Source organism: Lissotriton vulgaris, chromosome 12 (assembly GCF_964263255.1).
Source record: "Lissotriton vulgaris chromosome 12, aLisVul1.2, whole genome shotgun sequence".
NCBI classification, from domain to species: domain Eukaryota; kingdom Metazoa; phylum Chordata; class Amphibia; order Caudata; family Salamandridae; genus Lissotriton; species Lissotriton vulgaris.
Window position 1 is genome coordinate 654,649,344 of NC_141700.1, and position 22,498 is coordinate 654,671,841.

The 22,498-nt window shown below is 49.4% G+C and overlaps 1 protein-coding gene across 2 annotated transcripts in view; it reads left to right on the forward strand.

Moving 5' to 3' along the window:
* The window catches only part of CA5A (carbonic anhydrase 5A), a 395,762-nt gene that overhangs the window by 233,542 nt on the left and 139,722 nt on the right, over nucleotides 1-22,498 (forward strand). For both annotated transcript variants that reach the window (XM_086945825.1, XM_086945824.1), the window contains exon 3: nucleotides 20,808-20,926. In XM_086945825.1, coding sequence (XP_086801951.1) covers nucleotides 20,808-20,926 — 119 coding nt within the window. The remainder of the gene's footprint in view (nucleotides 1-20,807; nucleotides 20,927-22,498) is intronic.

The window sequence follows — 22,498 nt, forward strand, 5'->3', positions numbered from 1 at the left end:
TGCAGGTGAATTCGGACCCCGCTCTTTTGGCACAGTTCCGCACTAAGCTCTCCGAGTACGAGGAGGAGGCTGCTCGAGAGGCTAAGCATAGGGGGAAATACTGGACGTCGAGGCGTTACTGCGAGGGGGAGCGACCCGGTAAGGTCCTCGCTGCCCTTACTAGACATCCTAGGCATGGGTCGGACGTTTTGGAATTGGTGTCTCCGGATGGCACTCGCTGTCGAGACACTTCGGAGATTCAGCGCACTTTTATTGATCACTATGCACACCTTTACACGACACAGCAGACGGGTGAGACACGATACGGTGGCTTCCTCGATGAGTTGGCGCTTTGCTGGCTATCGGATGGTCATCGGGAGTTCTTAGGCAGGCCCCTAGAGGAGGAGGAAGTCAGGAATGCCATCATGTCTCTTTCTAATGGGAAGGCCGCCGGGTTGGATGGCCTTCCTGCTGAATTTTATAAGTGTTATGTTGACATCATGGCCCCTGTGCTCCGTGAGGTGTTTGAGGAGTCTCTGGAGGAGGGACGCCTACCGGGCTCTATGCGGGAGGTCGCCATCACGTCGCTGCTCAAGCCGGGTAAGGATCCACTGGATGTGGGCTCCTACAGGCCCCTCTCATTACTCAACTGCGATGTTAAAATTCTCGCGAAGGTCTTGGCGGTGAGATTAGCCGAACTCATGCCCGTTATCGTGTTGCCAGATCAGTCGGGATTTGTGCCCGGCCGCGCTACCTCTCACAATCTTCGCACTTTGTTTTCGCTTGTGTCGACCATTGACCCCACTGTCCCGGTTGCCGCCATCTTTCTTGATGCCACTAAGGCGTTTGACTCTGTCGAATGGGGCTACCTTATTGATGTTCTTTGTCGGATGGGTTTCCCCAGGATTTTCATCTCTTGGGTTAAACTTTTATATACTGATCCGATGGCGAGGGTAGTAGTGAATGGGGTGCTGTCCCCCTCGTTCCCTCTCATGAGAGGGACCCGACAGGGTTGCCCCCTCTCACCCCTCTTGTTTGCTATCGCCATTGAGCCGCTAGCCTGTAGGATACGTCAGTTTCATCAGCAGAGTGCCTTTAATTGTCTTCAGCGGCAGGTCGGCATTTCTTTATACGCCGATGATGTCACATTCTATGTCAAGGACCCTGAGAACAACCTTAATTCGCTCCTGCGGGAGCTGGTCGCTTTTGGAGGTGTCTCCGGGGTTCATATCAACTGGCGGAAATCTCAATTTTTCCCCCTCACAGCTGCGGTGGCCAGGTTTCCCCTTGACTACCCTCTGGAATGGTGTGACTCGGAATTGCGATATCTCGGTATTGTCATATCCTTGGACAGGGGAGACGCGGTTCGGCTCAACTATGGTGTGGCCATTACTAAACTGGCGGATGACGTCACCAGGTGGATGTCTTTGCCTCTCTCCATGGCCGGTAGGACGTCTCTTATCAAGATGGTAGTTCTGCCCCGCTTTCTTTATCTCTTTCAAAACCTCCCATATCATCCTGGTGCTTATTTCTTTCGTAGACTTCGTTCCGAGCTTCTGCGGTTGTTCTGGGGGGGCAAGCAGCCACGGGTGGCCTGGGCTACCCTTATGTTGCCTTATGCTGATGGCGGTTTCGACGTCCCTGACTTTGAACTTTATTATCTCAGCGCTCAGGCGCATTATGCCTATCACTGGATGCGCCCCACGCCGTTCATGCCCCAGATTGCTGCTGAGCATTGGGTCGCCCACCCGCTCCCACTGGAGGGTATGGTTTTGGGCAAGGTGTCAGATGTGGAAACGCCCCGCACGACGGTGACGTGCACGGTGGATGCTTGGAAGCGGATGGCTCATTTGCTAGGTGTTTCCTTTCTCTACTCGCCGGCCTTGCCTCTGTCTTATCATCCGGACCTGTCGCTGTTGTTGGAGACGGGGTTTCAGCGAATGTGCAAGCGGCTAGGTATCCTCACGTGGGGCGACTTGTTTCATAACGGTGCCTTCCGTACGCAGGCTCATTTCTTCGGTTCGGCTGCCTGCTCCCCTCTAGACCTGTTTTACTTTGTTCGCCTGCGGCAGGGCATGCGTGCTCTGCTACCGGACTACCCTTCGGAGCCTGGGGTTACCCTCCCCCTCCACGTGCTGCTGGTTTCAGATGGGCGACACCTGGTGTCGAAGTTATATGGGGCTATTCGCCGACAGCGATCGGTCCCGGCCAATCGGGTGCGCGAGCAGTGGGTTGCCGAATTGGGTGCTCCTATTACAGACGAGCAGTGGAAATATTGTTGCGGGCTCACGGCTAATGTCTCTTCTAGTTGTCGCCTTAAAATTATCCATTACAAATTTGTACAGAGGTACTACTATACCCCGGCGAGGAAACTGCGGTTTCGTTTGGCGGAGGATGACAGGTGTGCTAGGTGCCGGGCGGAAGGTGCTGACTTTTTGCATTTGGCTTGGAGCTGTGTGGGGGTTTTGGAATATTGGACTCAGGTTCATGAAGCCCTGCAGGTTATGGCGGAGGACGGGGTGGCGTTTGACCCCTTAGTGATGTTGCTTGGCTTCTCTAAGGATATGCCTGCCTCCCACCGTAGGTTTGTTGACGTGGCCCTGTTGCTGGCTAAGCGTAGGGTTGCTTGTTGCTGGGGTCGTGGTAGGGTGCCGCGCTTTCAAGACTGGGTGACTGACCTCATTTACTGTCAGGATCAGTATAATATCTATTCTGACTTGATGCCTGTTCGATGCAGACCGAAGGACTTTTGGAGTCCGCTCCAGGTGTACCTCCTGACCAGGGCTGCGCGGGACTCTGATTCTGAACCTGAGGACCGTGAGGGGATAGGTTGATGACAACGTGATGGGCTGGGATTTTACGCGACACCTGCTGTTCTTCCGATCTCGGGGGGGGGGGGGGGCTGACTGTCTCCTTTACCTGCGAGCTATTGGGGGGTGGGAGTCTCCCTTCGGGCTGGCATTTTATCGGGAATCCAGATTGTATCCCTATGCGGCACCCTTATTTCCTGTGTTCCTCATACTTGTGTCCCCTCTGGCTCACGTGTTCTCCGCTAATGTACTGTATTCATATCGCATTGTCTTATTGGCTCGCCTGCCCATGCTGGATCATTGTCTTTTACTGTCTATTGCACATTTCGTTGTTGCTCCTTGTATTGACCGATGCCCTGCCCTGTACTTCCTCGTGTATCCTTGTTTATTTTTTGTATGCTTTCTAGGCACTGACGTACCAATGTAATGGCCGAATGTGATTGTATGTTTTGTATGTGCACTTCCCTTGTACCTGCTTGTCTCCAAATAAAGGTTTAAAAAAAAAAAAAAAACGTTTATGGCCAGTATCCTAATGTGAATATTTCAGTACCTTTGTAATTAATCAAGTGGTTTTGGGATTAGGCTTGGGGATCCAAACTTTCATACAATCATTTGCTCCATGTCCCTTTCTTACTGTAAGTTTGTGTTCTGCTCAGTTAACATACATTGAGTCCTAAGTTTGCAAAGCTGATCAGGGGAGTGTATATGTTGTAAAGAAAAACAACTTCTTGGAATATAATTCCATTCCAAGTGAGTACCAAAACTAATTTATTGTTTGAATCTATTGAAATATCTGCCTGCAAAACCTCCAATTTGATTGAAATTAAAGTCCCAAACCTGCCCCTGACAATCAACCTTTAGCTGACAATTTTCACACCAGTTTTTAGGTTTCGCCTGGCGTCTACTGTGCAGCAGTGTTCGCGCAGTATGGGGCTTTAACCCGCCTCTCTGTTCCATTGGCTAGCTCCATAAATGGAGGCTAGCCATTGGAACAGAGATGCGTCAGTCAGTGTCCGAGCAGATTCGTGGGCGTTCCGGCGATTTTTTTTTTTTCTGCTCTCCGCCCCTTTGTGAACGTCATTGCGGCGGTGGGCGGTTATTTATTTATTTATTTATTTAAGGTTTGTTTTGGTCATTTCTCCGAAGATGGCGGCCGGGCAGTAGCTTACTTGAGAAGCTCTGCAGTGCCGTCTTGAACCAGCGTGTGCCAGTTCCCGCCCCCCTCCCGCTGTTCGTGTGCCCATTCCCGCCCCCCTCCCGCTGTCCGTGTGCCCATTCCCGCCCCCCTCCCGCTGTCCGTGTGCCCATTCCCGCCCCCCTCCCGCTGTCCGTGTGCCCGTTCCCGCCCCCCCCCTCCTATTCGATACATCGTATTTCCTCCCCAAACCCCTTTTCAGCACCGCACGCTTCCTGGTAAAAATCAACAAGGTCAGTCAGAAACAACACGCTTCCTGGCAGAAGCGCATAATACATGGGCGAGGAATCGTGAACAGTGATTCACTGCACCTCGGCTTGTTTTCAGTGTAAGAGGCTGCGCCCAAAGGAGATTGCTTTCACTTTCTTTCTCGAGGCCTATTGGAGGAGACAACCATCATTGAGTAATGTTGTTGCAGAATGAGCAATTGAAAGTGTGTTAAAATATGTGTTCCACTGTATGCTCAGTGCAAGCAGATGTCACTTCTCTTTTCATCTTACACTCCGCATTCGGAACCGATAGTCCCGCAGCCGGATGTCTGCGAAATAAAAGATGCAATATCCAGGCTATCAAAACTGAAGTAGGACTGAGCTGTTCGCGTCATCACTTGCAAGCCAAGCTCTGTTCTGAATGTTTTTATCTTTTATTTGAAAAACTGCCTGACTTTAGACAATATCGCTGGTTCGCAGAGGTTAGTGAAGCCTTTAAGCGCATCCCACCAGATGTCAGTTCTGGTTAATATGCTATGTTTATGAGGTGTTTATGCACTTTTTAATACTGATTTATCAGGTAGTTAAAAAGTATCAAAGTGTAAGTTAAAGTATAGTTTGATGCTGAATGAACTCCATTGCCAAAGTTTACCAATGTTTGTGTACATGCAAGGACGTATTTAATTAATTAATTAATTCTGCTTTAGATGGCTTTGACATTTATGGGCGTTTAATGCAAATGTCCGTTTCATTTTCTGCGTCATTTAACACGTACTTCACTGGCAATTTGAGTGCCGAGTTACTTGCAATGTGTTACTGTGTCGTGTATTAGTGTTTGGGTCCGTGGGAAGAAAGTGTGTGAGGTGTTGAGTGCACTTTAGTGTGTGATGTTTGTGCCCAAATGTCATCCTTTTGCATACTTTTGTTTTTCGGCCACATGGATGGGAGGGCGGGCACCAGGGTATTCTGATGCAGACGTCCTGTTTGTGTGGAGGATGCGTAAGCCACAGGGTTGAAATTCCATGTGCTGTTTGCGTGGGGTGTGTGTGTAGTCCACTGGGTTGAATGCTTGTGTGCTGTTTGCGTGGCGGGTACATACTCCACTGCACTGAATGCCTGTTTGCTTGGAGTGTGCATACTCCACTGGGTTGAAGTTCCATATGCGGTTAGCTTGGTGGGTGAGTACTCCACTGGTTTTAATGCCCTTATGCTGTTTGCGTGGATAGTGATTACTCCACTGCATTGAATGCCTGTTTGCTGGAGGGTACATTCTCCACTGGGTTGAATGCCTATTTGCTGGAGGTTACATACTCCACTGGGCTGAATGCATGTGTGCTCTTTGCGTGGCAGGTACATACTCCATCACATCGAAAGCCTATTTTCTCTTTCCATAGAGTGTGTGTACTCCTGTTTGCATGGAACGTGCATACTCTACTGGGTGTGATGTCTATGCAGAGTATTGGTGTTGAGGTTCTTTATGGTTGTGTGTGCCTTTTATGGGTGTGTACTTGAGTTCCCTGTGTGAGGGGGGGTGTGAGATTGTGTGTGCTGCTATTTGCTCTGTGTGAAGGTGTGAATGGTGGTGTTCAGCTCAAAGCTTATTTCCTGTACGGTGTATGCATGGCTCATGAAGTTCTATTTTACTTTCATTGTTTCAGTGTTATGTTCCTTTAGTTTGGCTGTTATGTATTCAGTTTCTTGTGTTCCTTTTATGTTCTTGTACTTTATTTATTTATTTTTTGTCCTCATATGCCACTTAGGTTCTGATTGTGCAATCTGCCGATATACATGCACCGTGCTGCCTCAGTACTTTTAACTGGGGGGGGGGGGGGGAGTGTGGAAATGGAACGGGGCAATCATCCCTCAGCCGTAGTGCATAGACCAGCTTTGCAAAGACAGAAAACCATATGGAGGTCTTAGGAGTGCAGCCAGAATGCTAAAATAGCATCAAAATCCGGCTATACCCAAAGATGGGATTGATGGCTTAATCATTGGACCTGGGGGAAGAAAAAAAAAAAACAGATTATCAATGGTCCCACCTCAGGAGATGCCAAAATGATCTTTTGTCACTGTTCCCAGCTCTAGCCAAATCTAACCTGGAGACCTGTAAGGCAGAGGTATACCAGTCATTAATAGAGGGAGGTAGAGAGTCTTTCCACTTCTTACATATCTCCCTCCCTAGCAAGCAGGATAGAGTAGAAAATCAACTTCCTTGCCGATGTTGGAACCCCGTCCACAATGCCGAAGATTACGGAGGTAAGATCTAGAACAATGTTGGTGCCAAGTGATATTGAAAGGGTCTTACTTATGGCTTCCCAAAACAGAGAAAGATAAGGGCACTCGAAAAACACGTGTGTATCCGCTGCAGCTAAGAGCCCACATCTCGCACAAGCCACCCTGTTTCCCTGATTGAATTTAGAGAGTCGTTCAGGCGAATAATAAGCTCGGTGAATGGTAAAGATATGGTTTCTACGTAACCATGCCGGTTTGACAATATCCCACATCATACCACATGATGTAATCCAAAGGTCTTGTAAGTTGGGGATACTGAGATGCGGTGTCCAAAGCTGTACCGGTAGCAAAAATTTGCCGTCCAGTTCTTTAAGGATTAGATTGTACCAAAGTGAAATCTCCTTCTTAGTGGAAGGCTTGTCAACTAAAAGGGTAATAAGGTTACTGTGAGTGCCCAGTGGAAATTTAGTTCCTCTAGATGGTAAGGTTTTATATGTTCTGAACCAACTAGATATTTGCATGTATTTAAGTCTGGAAAAGTTCGGACCGATTGTGTTACTTAAGCAGTTCCAAGGTAACAAAATACCATCAACAAATAGATCTCCCCACACCAGAAGTCCAGCATCTCTGATAGATAGCGCAAGTGTATCTCCCAGCCAAGCCGGGCTATCGGGAAGACCCCACAAAGGCGTTTTACTACCATAGTACCCTATTTTAACACCTTTTGTTAACTGGGCCCACATTCTTGCCATACCCCGTAAGATTTTCAGTTTAACTTTTTTAAATTTTTTATTTATTTTATTTAGAAGTTTTCTATAGCGCTAACAAGACCCGAAGGTAGCAGAGCGCTTTACAGTAAAGGCATGAAAAGGTGGACAAAAAGACAAGTAACAAATAAAGGTGATCATCAAATGACAGTTCGTACAGTAGGACTTCTTGGCAATAGGATACTGAGTTCTCACATAGTTCTGGGGGTGGATGTTGATCCTAGTTACCCAGGACCTAGGGAACGGATGAGGAACAAGGATTTGAGTTGGCTCTTGAATTCCGCATAGGACGGTATGGTTCTGATATGCGGGGGGATAGAGTTCCATATTTTGGGGGCATTTCCTGAGAAGGAGCAGTCCGCAGTTTTCTTCTTTCTGGTTTTTGGTAGGATGAGCAGCAGGGAGTTAGAGCTTCTCAGGATTCTACTTTGGCCAGCTTTTGTGAGTTTGTTAGCCAGGTATTCTGGCTTTCCGGTGTGAAGGGCCTTGTGGGTTAGACAGGCCGTTCTGAAGGTGCTACGCATATCCATCGGGAGCCATTCAAGTTCTTTGAGTGCAGGGGAGATGTGGTCGGATTTTTTGCATCCTGTGATCATTCTTGCTGCCGCATGCAATGTTGTTTTTAATGGGGCCAGGTGTGATTTGGGGATGCCTGTTAGGATTGAGTTCCCATAGTCCAGTCTAGATAAAACTAGTGATTGCGTGGCTAGTTTGAGGTCCTTGTTGGGAATGAAAGGTTTGATTTTGTTCAGCAGTCTGAGGTTAAAGAATGCGCTTTTTGCCGAGTTCTTAATGTGGTTTGTCAAGGTTAGTTTGGGGTCTAAGGTGAAGCCCAGAGATTTTACGGAATCAGCTAGCGTGAGAGAACCTTTAAGAGCATCGATCGACTTCAGCCACTCGATGATTTGAGGGTTGTCTTCTTTGTTTGAGATGAGAAGAGTTTCGGTCTTGTCGGGATTGAGTTTCAGGTGGTTCTTTGTCAGCCAATCTTGAACATCATTTAAGACGGCGTTTACTCGGTGGATGTCGTTAATTGAAGAGGTTTCCAGGTAGATCTGTGTGTCATCCGCGTAGAGGTGGAAGTGGATATTGGCATTCCTGAGTAGTTTGGCGAGCGGTTCCATATAGATGTTGAAGAGCTGAGGAGAAAGTACTGATCCTTGGGGGACACCCCTGTTGACTTGCTGGGATTCGGAGGTGAAATTCTTCATTTTTATTATTTGCGAGCGGTTGTGTAGAAAGGAGGAAAACCAATCGAGAACTACCTCGCCGAGGCCAGCTCTTACTTGCAGAGTCTTGATGAGGAGCCTATGGTCCACCGTGTCGAAAGCTGCGGATAAATCAAGGAGTATGAGGAGGCAGCATTTGTCAGCGTCAAGGGAGCCGTGAATATCGTCTATGATGTTCAGCATCGCGGTTTCTGTGCTGCGGCCTTGTCTGAAGCCGGATTGGAGGGGGTCTAGGAGATTGATGTTATCCAGATGATGAGTCAATTGCAGGAGAACGCATCGTTCCAGTGTTTTGGCAAGTAGAGGGAGGTTAGATATCGGTCTGAAATTGTTCAAGTCAGTAGAGTCAAGACCGGGTTTTTTCAGCAAAGGGGTGACTTGTCCCATTTTTAGACAGTCGGGGACCACTCCGCTTTGTAGGGAGCTGTTTATGATTTTGCCCCAGATAGGTGCTAAGGTGAGTTTCATTTTTTTGATTAGTGAGGTGGGAATGGGATCTGAGATGTGAGCTGATGGTTTGGAGGTCGAGATCAGCGAGATTATCTCAGTTTCCTGCACGTGGCGAAAGCTTAGCCAACGGAGGGGGGAGGAGCCGGAAGGTAGGGCCTGAGGGATGGCCGCGTTGTCCTTCGGGAGGTGTGAGTTGTTGATGTCTAGAGATAATTCGATTTTTAGGACTTTGTCGTTGAAGAAGGTGGCGAAGTTATCGCAAAGTTCTTTGGACTCCTGCAGGGGTGAGGGTAGAGGCTTGGATGTTTGACGTCTGATAATGTTGTAAAGCTCCTTAGGTCTGTTTTTGGAATTGGCTAGTGCCTCTCGGAAGAAGCTGGATTTCTTGTTTTTGATGTGGTTGTTGTATTTCCTGCGTGCTGTTTTTAGTTGTAAGCGAAGGATGGCTGTTGGGTTGTTTCTCCACTTTCTTTCTTTGGCTCTCAAGGATCTTCTTTCTGCGTTGAGGTCCGCATTGAACCAGGTTCTAGAAGGGGTGGCACGGCTTCTTTTGAGCTTTAGTGGAGCTAGATTATCGAGAATGGAGACTAGCTCGGAGTTGTAGTGGTCGATGAGATCATTGGTCGAGAGGTGCAGAGAGTTGTCTGGAAGAAGTGAACTTAGTTGGCCTTCTAGAATGTCTTGGGGTACTTGGGAGAGGTTTCTTGACCATTTGGGGTGGTCTTGGGGAGGTTTGAGCGGGATGATGGGATGATTGATGTGAAATAGGATCATATGATGATCTGACCAGTCAACAGGTAGTATGTGGTTGACCGTGATTGAGTTCTTTTGTGCGATGATGGCGTCCAATGTGGCTCCTTTGTAGTGCGTCTCCTCAGTGCAATGTTGAGTGAGGTTGTTGTCGGCGAGGAGGCTGGATAGCGATTTGATTAGAGGGTTGTGGATTTCGTTCCATCGGAGATTCAGGTCACCAAGAATTATGTTGTTGGAATCACCGAGGGCGACTTGTGCAATCAGGTTGGATAGTTGATCTCCAAACTCGTTGTTTCTGCCAGGGGGGTGATAGAGTAGATGACACAGTAGAGAGTCGTTGTCTTTGGTTTTGATGACAGCGGATAGATATTCGAATGAGTTGTACTCGAAGGAGGAGGTTTCTGTGATGCTCCAGCTGTCCTTGTGGATGATAGCAACCCCACCTCCTCGTTGATCAATCCTGTCTTTGGAGATGAGGGAGAAACCAGGAGGTACCAGCATGTCAAGGCAGGGAGGAGATGTCTTGTTTAGCCAGGTCTCTGTGAGGAACGCAACGTCAATGTCATGTGTGAGGATAGCTTCGGCTAGGTCCGTTGCATGTAGTGAGGCCGATCTGCAGTTGATTAGGAGGCAGTTGGTGATTTTCTCCTGATTGCTGGTGGTTTTGTCTTTAGCCTCTCTAGGTATAGCGGTGAGGACTGGTAATCTCTGTCGTTTGAAGGTGGGTAGGTCTTTCCGGTAGCTCGTGATTACTTGGATTTTAGATTTAGGTGAAACTGAGATGGTAGGGTCGTAGGAAGTGGCTAGTAAGGCTGCTTCTCTGTCTGACATAGGAGCTTCTGATCTGCGCGGTCTGGAGGTCCGGTGTTTTGAGCCTGCTGGGGAGTGGGAAGAGATAGTGGTCGGGGGCCTGGTGCATGGGGCTCTGGAGTGTTCGAATTTTTTGGGACTGGAGACAGGGTCCTTGGGATATGGATCGATCGGGTGGGCATTGAGGGCTACTGTGGGCCCCTGGGTGGTGTTGGTGTTGGCGTTGGCGGGGAGGGGGGTTTGTGGGGTTTGCAGGCTATACCGAGGTTAAGAAGGATTTCTATTAAGCCTTGGGTGATAGTGTCGACCTGGTTTTCAAGAGCTGTGAGCCGTTTTGTTATGGAGTCAATGGGGGGGTTGTGAGCAGCTGTGGAGGGGCCGAGCGTGTTATAGTTAGAGAGGGTGGGTTGAGAGATAGGGATCGGGATAGTGGGAGGGGGGGGTTTGGGGAGAGGGCTAGGGGGGGGGTTAGACATGGGAGAGATAGGGAGAGGAACAGGGGGAGGGTTGGACAGGGGAGGTTTAAGAGTAGGGGGGAGACTAGAGGGGAGGCTCGTTGGCTGGGGACTGCCTGTTGGCAAGAGGGGAATTGTCCTAGGCGGTGGTCGGTGGTTGTGGCTGGGGGGGGTGAGATGGTTAGAGGGCGGGGTAGGGGGTGAGGGTTGGGATTCCTGTTGGAGGTGGATGGGTGGGCGAGGGGGATGAGATGTGGTGGGCGGGGGGGGAGCCTGGCGGGCTGTGAGTGGATCGAGAAGGGGCGTGTCGAGGTCTTCTCTGTGTGCTGAGAGAGTGGTCGGTGAGGGTGAAGAGGCGAGGTGTGGAGGGGTAGGGAGGGCTGCCTTGAGAGAGGGAAATAAGGAGTCAAAAACTTCCAGGTTATCATTGTTGGCTTGTATGAGGACTGTGCCGTTGGTGAAGATAGTCACGGTAGTATAACCTCTGCCAGCTGATCTGAACGGAAGAATCGCAGTTAGTTTGCAGCTGTGAGGAGTGGAGGTAGTTTTGGCGATGAGCATCCGCGTTCTGATCGTGGAGATCCAGTATTCGGGTCTTTCGGTGTGAAATATTAGATCCATCTTCATCGGTCCTAAGGAGGTCGAGTGGTAGATGTCAGTGATTAGGGTTTCTTTATGTTTGCAGATGAGTTTCTGTTTGAAGGTGCGCCGAAGCTTTGTAGAGAGAAGGGGGGGGTAGATGATGGTGAAGGCGTTCCGACTGTGAGGTTTGAGGTGGGCAGGGGGGGCTGGAGAAGGTGGAGGAGGCTGGTCCCGGGCCATCATGGGGATGGAGAGGGGGTGGGTGGTAGCCTGATTGAGTTGCGATGAGGGGCTTGGCGCTATATGGGCCCAGGGTGGCGAACCGTGGGGTACCAGTGGAGCGAAGAGTAGAGCGAAGAGGGTGAGGCTCCAGGACTAGGAGGGGGGTCTTAAAGCCCGGGTGATTCTGCTTAGGAGTTTGTGGGTAGCCAGGCTCTAATTGGCAGTTGGACCTTTGTGAGCTAGCACCATGGGACTGGTGTATGGTGGAGACTCTGCTCAGGAGAGGATATGCAAACTGCCTCCCGGGCAAGCACTTCAACAGTCGGAACAGTGCAGGGTCTAGTCTGACGCCGTTCTATGGTTGCTGTAAGTGGGCTCTACCAGCCCTGATCTTTCTGATAGAGCTGCACCCTGTCTGGCGTAGAGGTAGGCTTTAAGTCACAGGACCTCCATGGCTAGTTAGGGGAAAGGTGGTTGTATTTAAAGGGAGAAGGACGTTCCGTTGCCCCCCTGTTTTTTTCCCCGCACGAGTTTAGCAGTCAGTAACTCACAGCGAGGTCAGGCAATGTCCTCCTTGGTCGCCATTTTGAGGTCAGGCACGGAGTCGGCGGCGATGGGGAGCAAAGGGAGCCGGTGAAGAGACTTCTCCTGACAGAAAGGTAGTTAAGGCTGAAGTTTTTGCACCCCCGAAATGGCCGGTACCTTGTCAGGTGGAAGCGGTGGCTCCGGTGGAGGTTCCAGTCAGGCGGCGTCTGCTTTGTCCGCCATTTTGAAGACAGGCGTGGGGTTTGCAAGTGGAGGGGAGCGAGCAGCTTCAAAGAAGGGATTATTTGCTTTAATGTTGCTGGTCTGGGCTGTAACTAGGCGCCCACATAGCCGTTTGTGCGTTTGCGGGGTGAAGAAAGTGGCTCCGGTGGGGGCTACAGTCAGGCGATGTCCTTTTCGGCCGCCATTTTAGAGACAGGCGCAGGGAATAAGCAGTGCCGAGAGTCACCGGGACTAATAGCTTTTTAGTAATGATGGTCTGGGCTGTAACTTGGCGCCCGTGACCTAGCTGGGCAGTCCGTGACCTTGCAGGGTGAAGAAGGCGGCTCCGGTGGGGGCTCCGGTCAGGCGGTGTCCTTTTTGGCCGCCATTTTGGAGACAGGCGCGGGGTTTAGCAGTGCCGGGAGTCACGGAGCTCCGGTGGAGAGATAGATATCTTCCGCGAATTGAGCCTGCTTGAGGAGATTCGTGGTTCCTGGTGGTGGCGCTGATGGTGGAATGCTGGATACGGTCGGTGGTCTGCAGCAAGCGGGTGAGTGTCCTGGGGTCGCGAGGAAGGCAGAGGGGCGCCGATCACCGGAGAGCGAGATCAGGCGGCGGGACTCTGCTTTCCTAGGCGGGACAGGCTGCACTTATCCATCTTGAGCTTCGGTCGCATTCCAGGTGTAGGGCAGCGCTAAGGGGGGCTCTCTTTATGATATTTCCAGTGCAGCCAGGAGCTCGGTTTCGGAGCTCACTACCCCTGCGGCCATCTTTTGCACATCCGAATTTAAAGAGAAAACTTGGCTGGCTCACCCCCTCTGCCATCAGCAAGGTAGAAAAAATAGAACCAACTCCATGGTCTGGTGGATTCTTTAATAACATCCTAGCGTGAGATAGCTGGAAGGCCCAGGCGTAGATCTGCAGGTCAGGGGCTGCAAGCCCACCCTTGTCCCTACGTCTCCTGATTTTCTTCCAAGAGATTCTTGGAAGATGATTGTTCCAGATGAAGGTGTTAATATCAGCCTGCAGTTTTTTAATAAGAAGAGATTCAAAATGTAAAGGAATAATGTTAAATAAAAATGTAATCTTGGGTAGAATAGTCATCTTAACAAGATTAACTCTACCCAACAAAGATAACGGGAGATGGGCCCAATTCCGGAGCAACTTGCGACATTCTTTAGTCACTTTCGAGAAATTATTAGTGGCAATCTGATCTATATTCCCAACAACATCAAGGCCTAGATACCTCATCTCCTTAGCCGGCCGAATACCTGAAGTAAAGGAACTCTGATCGATGTTCCAGGTCAACATCTCAGTTTTTAATGTGTTGATCTCATATCCAGACACCTCCCCAAACTCGGATGCCAGTTTGAATATTGCAGGAAGAGCCAAGTGGGTTGCGGACGTAAAGATGAGAATGTCGTCCGCATATAGGGCAACCTTTCTCTCCCAACCCCTGTATGTGAAACCTTTGATGTCAACACTGTCCCTCAAACTCTGGGCAAATGGTTCAGCATATAGATCAAAAAGAAGTGGAGAGAGTGGGCAGCCCTGCCGAGTTCCCCTCGAGATGTCAATAGGGTCAGATAATACTCCGTTAACCAGAACACTGGCCTTAGGATTCCGGTAGAGGAGGCCGACTGCTCGACGAAATCCACCTCCCACGTTGAACTTAGCCAAGGCCTCCGACAGGTACAACCAATTGACCCTGTCAAAGTCCTTGGTGGCATCCAACGTTAAAGCCGCGAGTGGGAGAGACTTCAAAACTGCCAGATCTATGGCTTCAATTAAATTGTATGTCAATTGGTAAAGCTGTAGCCCCTTGACAAACCCCTTCTGATCCGGATGTAAAATTAAGGGTGCAACTACGGCTAATCTATTTGCAAGTATGGATGAAAATATCTTGTAATTCCCGTTTAAAACAGAGATTGGTCTGTACGAACCGCATGCAGTTGATTGCTTCCCAGGCTTTAATATTACAGTAATTGAAGCATTGTCCCATGACACTGGAGGAGGTACCCCGTCCAAAAGAATCTGATTAAACATGATTGTCAGGAAGGGGACTAGTTCTTGCTCCAATGATCTATAAATTTCTGCTGGTAGGCCGTCTGGGCCAGATGCCTTCCCTTTCTTGGCATTCTGGATAGCTGTCCTAACTTCATCTTCTGAGATTTCAGACTCTAGCTTCTCACTCTGATAAACAGACATGGGAGGGAGACTTTATCAAGCCAATATCTGATGGTAACCGGATCTAATATTTTGTCTTCCCGGTATATGGCTTGGAAATATTCTTTAAAGGCTGTTCTAATATCAACATCCACAGATAGGGAAACCTCATTAACTTTGATCAGATCAATGTTGTTACGGGTCTGATCCGTTTTAGCCTTCCATGCCAGTAGTTTCCCAGCACCCTCTCCATACTGGAAATGTGCAAGCTTACTGGCATCCCATCTTTCTTGTACTCTCTGGTTGAGAGTTGAGGCTAATTTAGCCTTTACAGAGAAATCTCTCGCGGAGCGGTATCAAAACATCATCGGTGGAAGTAGCATTGGAATTAATTTCAAGCTGAACCATGGCTATATTTGCCTCCACCGAGGCAACAGCCTCTCTGTATTCTTTTCTTCTATAGGCTACTTTAGCTGCAATTGGGCCTCTCAGAAATGCCTTAAGAGAGTCCCAGACAGCTCCAATACCAGCAGAGCCTACATTGATATTCAAGAAATGCGCTACCTCAGTTTTTATGAATAGAACATCCTCAGAGTGAGAAAGTAGTGAACGGTCAAAAGACCAAATCTTTACCGGCGCTGTTAAAGGGATCGTAAGTTCCAGCAGCACAGCCGAGTGGTCTGATAAGTGTTGGGGAAGATATTTAATGGTCTTAACAGCATCTACCAAGGTCTGGTTAACTAGTATATAATCTATTCTCGATTGGTGGTGATACTTATAATTCCTAAATGAGATGCCTTGCTGTTGGCCCGCCCTTAGCCTCCAAATGTCCACATACCCATATTGTTTCATAGCATTTATCAAAAAAGATCTTGACTTTGATGGGACTTTTGATCTATTATTAGGTGTTGTATCCAATATGGGGTCTAAAACAATGTTAAAGTCCCCTGCAAATATTACAGGCTCTGGGTAAAACAAGAGATGAGAAAATATAGTACTTAAAACAGATGGATTATCTAGATTAGGCCCATAATACCCCACTATTGTTAATTGAAACCCCCAAATGGATAGAAACGCAATAGCCCATCTACCATCTGGGTCCACTTTTGAGTCTAGAAGCTTGATTTTAAGATGTTTCTTAAAAATAATCGATACACCTCTGCATGTCAGGGATTGAGAGGTAGAGATCGCAAAATCTATCCATTTATTAACCTTAACCAGTTCATCTATCTCAACCTGAACCAGGTGTGTCTCTTGTAGAATGATAACCTGAGCAGCTGAGTCACGAAGATACTGCAGAAGTGTTCTGGCTCTGGGTTTAGTTCGCAAGCCATTGACGTTCCTTGAAATTATATTTAGATTAGACATCTTAGCCACTCCAATCTCCACCCCATCTCAACCCCAAAATAAGGGTCAGAGGTATGCTTTGCACCCCCTTTAAAAGTTAGCAGCACGTCACAAAAGTATTTATAACTGATTAGGTGCAATGAAGCATCATATTGGCAAATGAGGAATTTTCTGTTAAATTTTAACCCCCCCTTAACCCCGTGCCCCCTCCGCCCTCCACCCCCGCACCCTTGGAGAACCCGTGCTGTATCTAACCCGATCAAATCCAGTAGATGGCACCCCTCCCTCAGGTTGCAGCTACCCCCACCCGCCTAAAAAGGAAAAATCAATGAAGGAAGCCCCTATACTAAGGTGATTGGTACGTGAAATACAAGAATAATAAAGAGGAATTATGTGCAGGATTTAATTGTAGTTTTTCATCCCTTAATTTTACCAACCTCGTGCTTTTTTTTTTTTTTTTCTTGTACTTTATTGAGCTACTGTTCGTGCGGGGGGGCGAGTGAGGGGGAGATGTGTGCTATTCTGACTTCGATTATAGCCCAGTGTGAAATGTTTGATGTCTTCATTGTGAGTGCTCTATTCCTGTATGTTGTAGTTCTTGTCTACAGCTAGGGGCCGAGATGGTTACATCCTAGGTCCTGGTGGGATTCCAGCACTTTTAACTTGTTTCTTAATATAGTACCTGGTCCTGCACACACCTGCCTTCTGCGTGTTCCTACCAGCGAAGGAAATGCAACAACATGCTAGATGGGCAAACGAAAAACAGTTTTATTATGCTTATAGGGTCCGATTCACAAAAGTATGAAAAGTCGTATTCCTGTAGTACTACACATAAATGCAGATCACATAAGCACATGCAAAGATCCCTGCATCTGTCTCTCCTACCTCTCATGGGTAAAGTTCTCTGTCACATGTGTTGAGAAGTAACGCACATGCCCTCAGCTCTTCCTAGGCCCTCACTTCTGGCACCTGTGCCCTCTGACCGCAACCCAGGCCTCCAGCCCTCACCACGCTACCCTCACCTGTGCCCTCACTGACTCATGTGCCCTCAGCTCTTACCCCTGTCCCCTCAGCTCTTACCCCTGTGCCCTCAGCTCTTACCCCTGTGCCCTCAGCTCTTACCCCTGTGCCCTCAGCTCTCACCCCTCTGCCCTCAGCTCTCACCCCTCTGCCCTCAGCTCTCACCCCTCTGCCCTCTGCTCTCACCCCTCTGCTCTCACCCCTCTGCCCTCTGCTCTTACCCCTGTGCCCTCAGCTTTTACCCCTCTGCCCTCAGCTTTTACCCCTCTGCCCTCAGCTCTTACCCCTCTGCCCTCAGCTCTTACCCCTCTGCCCTCAGCTCTTACCCCTCTGCCCTCAGCTCTTCCTAGGCCCTCGCTTCTGACTCCTGTGCCCTCCGCTCTCACCCCTCTGCCCTCCCGCTCTCACCCCTCTGCCCTCCGCTCTCACCCCTCTGCCCTCCGCTCTCACCCCTCTGCCCTCCGCTCTCACCCCTCTGCCCTCCGCTCTCACCCCTCTGCCCTCCGCTCTCACCCCTCTGCCCTCCGCTCTCACCCCTCTGCCCTCCGCTCTCACCCCTCTGCCCTCAGCTCTCACCCCTCTGCCCTCAGCTCTCACCCCTCTGCCCTCAGCTCTCACCCCTCTGCCCTCAACCCTCTGCCCTCAGCTCTCACCCCTCTGCCCTCAGCTCTCACCCCTCTGCCCTCAGCTCTCACCCCTCTGCCCTCAGCTCTTACCCCTCTGCCCTCAGCTCTTCCTAGGCCCTCGCTTCTGACTCCTGTGCCCTCCGCTCTCACCCCTCTGCCCTCCGCTCTCACCCCCTCTGCCCTCAGCTCTCACCCCTCTGCCCTCAGCTCTCACCCCTCTGCCCTCAGCTCTCACCCCTCTGCCCTCAGCTCTCACCCCTCTGCCCTCAGCTCTCACCCCTCTGCCCTCAGCTCTTACCCCTCTGCCCTCAGCTCTTCCTAGGCCCTCGCTTCTGACTCCTGTGCCCTCCGCTCTCACCCCTCTGCCCTCCGCTCTCACCCCTCTGCCCTCTCTCACCCCTCTGCCCTCCGCTCTCACCCCTCTGCCCTCCGCTCTCACCCCTCTGCCCTCCGCTCTCACCCCTCTGCCCTCCGCTCTCACCCCTCTGCCCTCCGCTCTCACCCCTCTGCCCTCAGCTCTCACCCCTCTGCCCTCAGCTCTCACCCCTCTGCCCTCAGCTCTCACCCCTCTGCCCTCAGCTCTCACCCCTCTGCTCTCACCCCTCTGCCCTCAGCTCTCACCCCTCTGCCCTCAGCTCTCACCCCTCTGCCCTCAGCTCTCACCCCTCTGCCCTCAGCTCTCACCCCTCTGCCCTCAGCTCTCACCCCTCTGCCCTCAGCTTTCACCCCTCTGCCCTCAGCTCTCACCCCTCTGCCCTCAGCTCTCACCCCTCTGCCCTCAGCTCTCACCCCTCTGCCCTCAGCTCTCACCCCTCTGCCCTCAGCTCTCACCCCTCTGCCCTCAGCTCTCACCCCTCTGCCCTCAGCTCTCACCCCTCTGCCCTCAGCTCTCACCCCTCTGCCCTCAGCTCTCACCCCTCTGCCCTCAGCTCTCACCCCTCTGCCCTCAGCTCTCACCCCTCTGCCCTCAGCTCTCACCCCTCTGCCCTCAGCTCTCACCCCTCTGCCCTCAGCTTTCACCCCTCTGCCCTCAGCTCTCACCCCTCTGCCCTCAGCTCTCACCCCTCTGCCCTCAGCTCTCACCCCTCTGCCCTCAGCTCTCACCCCTCTGCCCTCAGCTCTCACCCCTCTGCCCTCAGCTCTCACCCCTCTGCCCTCAGCTCTCACCCCTCTGCCCTCAGCTCTCACCCCTCTGCCCTCCGCTCTGACACCTGTGCCCTGTGACCCTCGCCGGTGACCATGGCCAGCATGGCGGGGGAGATCGTGGCCTTCCTGCTGGCCCTGTCGGGCTGGGTGCTGGTCTGCTCCACGCTGCCCACCGATTACTGGAAGTGTGTGGCTCTGTGTGTGTGTGGCTCTGCGTGTGGCTCTGTAGGTATGTATGTGTGTGGGACTCTGTGTGGGTCTGTGTGTTTGTGTGTGGCATTTGCAAGAGATTAAGCTATTGGCATTGTAAATGACAGTGCCATTTATTTATCTACTAGCAGCCCGTCCCGGCGTTGCCCGGGAGCAATCATGGCTTAGGGCCCCTGCCCGCCCTGACGTAGTGCAGTGTTATGGCTGTATGTTTACTTTTGGACGCTTTTGTAACCTGCACACGTTTCTTAACCTGAACACGTTTCTTTTTCCGTGGCTCGCTCACCGCCCCTCACTGCCCACGTCACTTTTTCTGACCTGCACACGTTTCTGTCACTTTTTCCTCCTGAAATGGGCTGTTTGCTACCCGTTCCACATTTCTTTTTCCGAGGCTCGCTCACCGATCCTCCCCGCCGCCGCTGGCGCCCTGCACACGTATCTTAACCTGCACACGTTTCTTTTTCCGTGGCTCGCTCACTGCTCCTCACTGTCCACGTCACTTTTTTTGACCTGCACACGTTTCTGTCACTTATTCCTCCTGAAATGGGCTGTTTGCTTCCCGCTCCACTTTCCTGCACACGTTTCTTTTTCCTGTGGCTCGCTCACCGCTCCTCTCTGCCTCCGCTTTCGCCCTACCTCATCCGCCGCTCAGCGCTCCTCCCCACCGCCGCTTCTCACTGCCTGCCCTCCGATCGCCGCTCATGTCCGCTGCTCCCGCGCTGATCGTCACTGCTCCTCCCCGCGCTGATATCCGCCTCTCCTTGCGCTAGTGTACGCCGCTCCTCCTGATGTCAGGACGTGCGTCGCTGCCGGCCGGCGCTACTTTGAAGGGACTACTTTTTTGTTAGTTTTATTTTTTAAATAACGGATTTATTTGTAAATTATATAGCCTATGTCCATCTGCACACCCTGAGGATTACAACGATGTATCGGGTGTGTGGATTGGCGCTGTGGTTCCCGAGTTTACCTGGCTCAAAGGTTTGTGTTCTCTCTTTATAATAGTAGTATAGATTTTCAAAACCAACACAAATAAAAATTTTGCCATTTACAATGCCAATAGCTCTAACTTTTTCAAAGGCGAGACCGTTGCATTGTAAATGCTTGTTTTTTCTATGTAAGCTGCTAGAATTTTGCAATGGAGCTGCATGTCTGGTTCCTCTCTGTGGTGCTTGGTAACAGACCAGGCCAATTACAAATTAATTACTTTTTTTGCTTAAGTAATGAACAAAGTTTCGTTTCACACAGTCTATACATATGTCTCAATATGAATGATTACTTTCATCCCTCTGCTCGTACACAGTAAATTCCATTCAATGTGTATTCTTCTACTTTCCGTAATACATATTTTTATTGTGCACACTTGTCCACACAACGTCCTGAACTTTTTGTAAACCAAGCCACATTGTATGTTTTTTTTCTCTCATGATTGTGTGATTTTGACAACAATCTATAATCAAGATTCCACAATATCAGAAAGGCAAACTAGACCTTTAAAAACATTTGTTTCTTTAACGTTTGTATGGAAAAAGTGATAATTTATTTTTTTATTAAACCTTCTTTTTATTGGAGGAAAAATTATATTTTGTTGCCAATTTGAGAAGCATGACCTATATGGTATAATTTCTAAGTGAGAGAAAATTAAATGAACTGAAAAAAAGATTTTAACAGGTTATAGTGACACTGCTTTAGTTTATTCAATTTATATATTTTGTAAGACGGATCAGTCCAAGGTAGTGCTTTTAAATATTATTTTATATGCATGTTAGATTGTGCCTCATAGTATGGTCACTAATTGCATAGCAGACCTGCAACTGCCCATGTTTAAGTGAATATGCTTTATTTATTATTACAGTAATTAAAGGGGGACCACTGAAGAATCAGTTCAAACTCAAGCAGTTTCATTTCCACTGGGGTGCCATAGATGATTGGGGTTCGGAGCACACAGTTGACAGCAAAGTGTTTCCAGCAGAGGTATGGATGCCTTCATTGCCTTCTTGTTTATAGTTAGTTAAATTAATATTTGATGAAAGTGCTCGAGCAAACCTTGAGGATGACTCTTGTATCTATATGTTTGAAGAAACCTTAGCAAAAAAATTAAACTACTCTTAAAAACCAGTGCCACATGTTCTCTAGCATATTTATGCACTCATCAGTCAGTACAACTGTCACACTGTTGTGTGGACCTGCATCTGTGTGGACGCACCCCCCCCCCCCCCCTGCCCCCCCCTATTAACAGTGAGCTACTTAACACCTACTCTAATCAAAATACCTGTCTCTTGAACTTAATGTTGGTCTATCTTTTTCACAGACTGTTTTAATTATTTTTTTTACTTTGTTTTCTTATTTGGTCTATTCATGTTGGTACTCTTGGGTACTTGGCCCACCTACAAGAGTGTAGTACCATTTTTATCGGGAGACCAGGGGGAACGTTGGGTGGTAGGAAATGTCAGCCTGGTGATCCCACACGGAAAAAAAATCAAATTTTCCTCAAATTTCTATCTAAATTTGAGGTTTGCAGGGGATTCAGAGTAGGAAAATGTTGAGGGGTTCACACACGCCATACCTCCCTCAACTCCCCCGGGTGTCTAGTTTTCAGAAATGTGTGGCTTTGGTCGGTTTCTATAGATAGCCGCCGATCCTGGGGCCAAAAACCCAGGTGATAGGTAAATTCGATGTCTCCTCAATAAGTTTTGGCCTTTTGCCTGTCGCGGGTACTTGGCCCACCCACGCAAGTGAGGTAACATTTTTATCGGGAGTCCTGGGGGAAAGCTGGGTGGTAGAAAATTTGTGCGGGCCTGGGGATTCCACAACTTTCCCACACAGAACTGTGGGGGAGACGTGACTTCGTTTTTTGTTGTTGCTAAAATTGAGGTTTGCAGGGTATTCTGGGTAAAAGAAATGTTGGGAGATTCGGGCATGTTACTCCTCCCTGGACCCCCAGTATGTCTACCTTTTAGAAATGTCTGGGTTTGGTAGGTTTCCCTAGATGGCTGCTGAGCCTGGGAACAAAAACCCTTTTGCCTCCCTTGCAAAAACAGGTTGTTTTGTCACAGATGGTGGGTGGGGCGCACATGTGTTTTTGGTCCGGGCTGAGCAACCGTCTGGGGGAACCTACAAAATTCAGATATTTCTGAAAACTAGGCACCCAGGGGAGTCCAGGGATGTGTGGCTTGTGTGGATCTCCCAAAGTTTTCTTACCCGCCATCCCCTGCAAACCTCAATTTAGCTAAAAAGTTACATTTTCCTCACATTTCTTATGTGGTAAATTTGTGAGATCACTGCGCTGGCACAAATTTCCCACCACTCAGCATTCCCCTCAGTCTCCCAGTGAAAGTGTTACCTCATTTGTGTGGGGGCCCAAAGCAGTGTCAGCCTAAAAACATATTAAAAGAAAATTGCCCTTTTGGACCCGCTTTGGTTCTCCCTCAGTTTTTCATTTCATAAGTTTTTAGGTTCTCTGCTTAGGGCACCCACACAGTGAGGTATCCGTTTTTTCAGGAGACTGAGGGAAACGCTTGGTGGTGGTAAAGCTGTGACAGCACA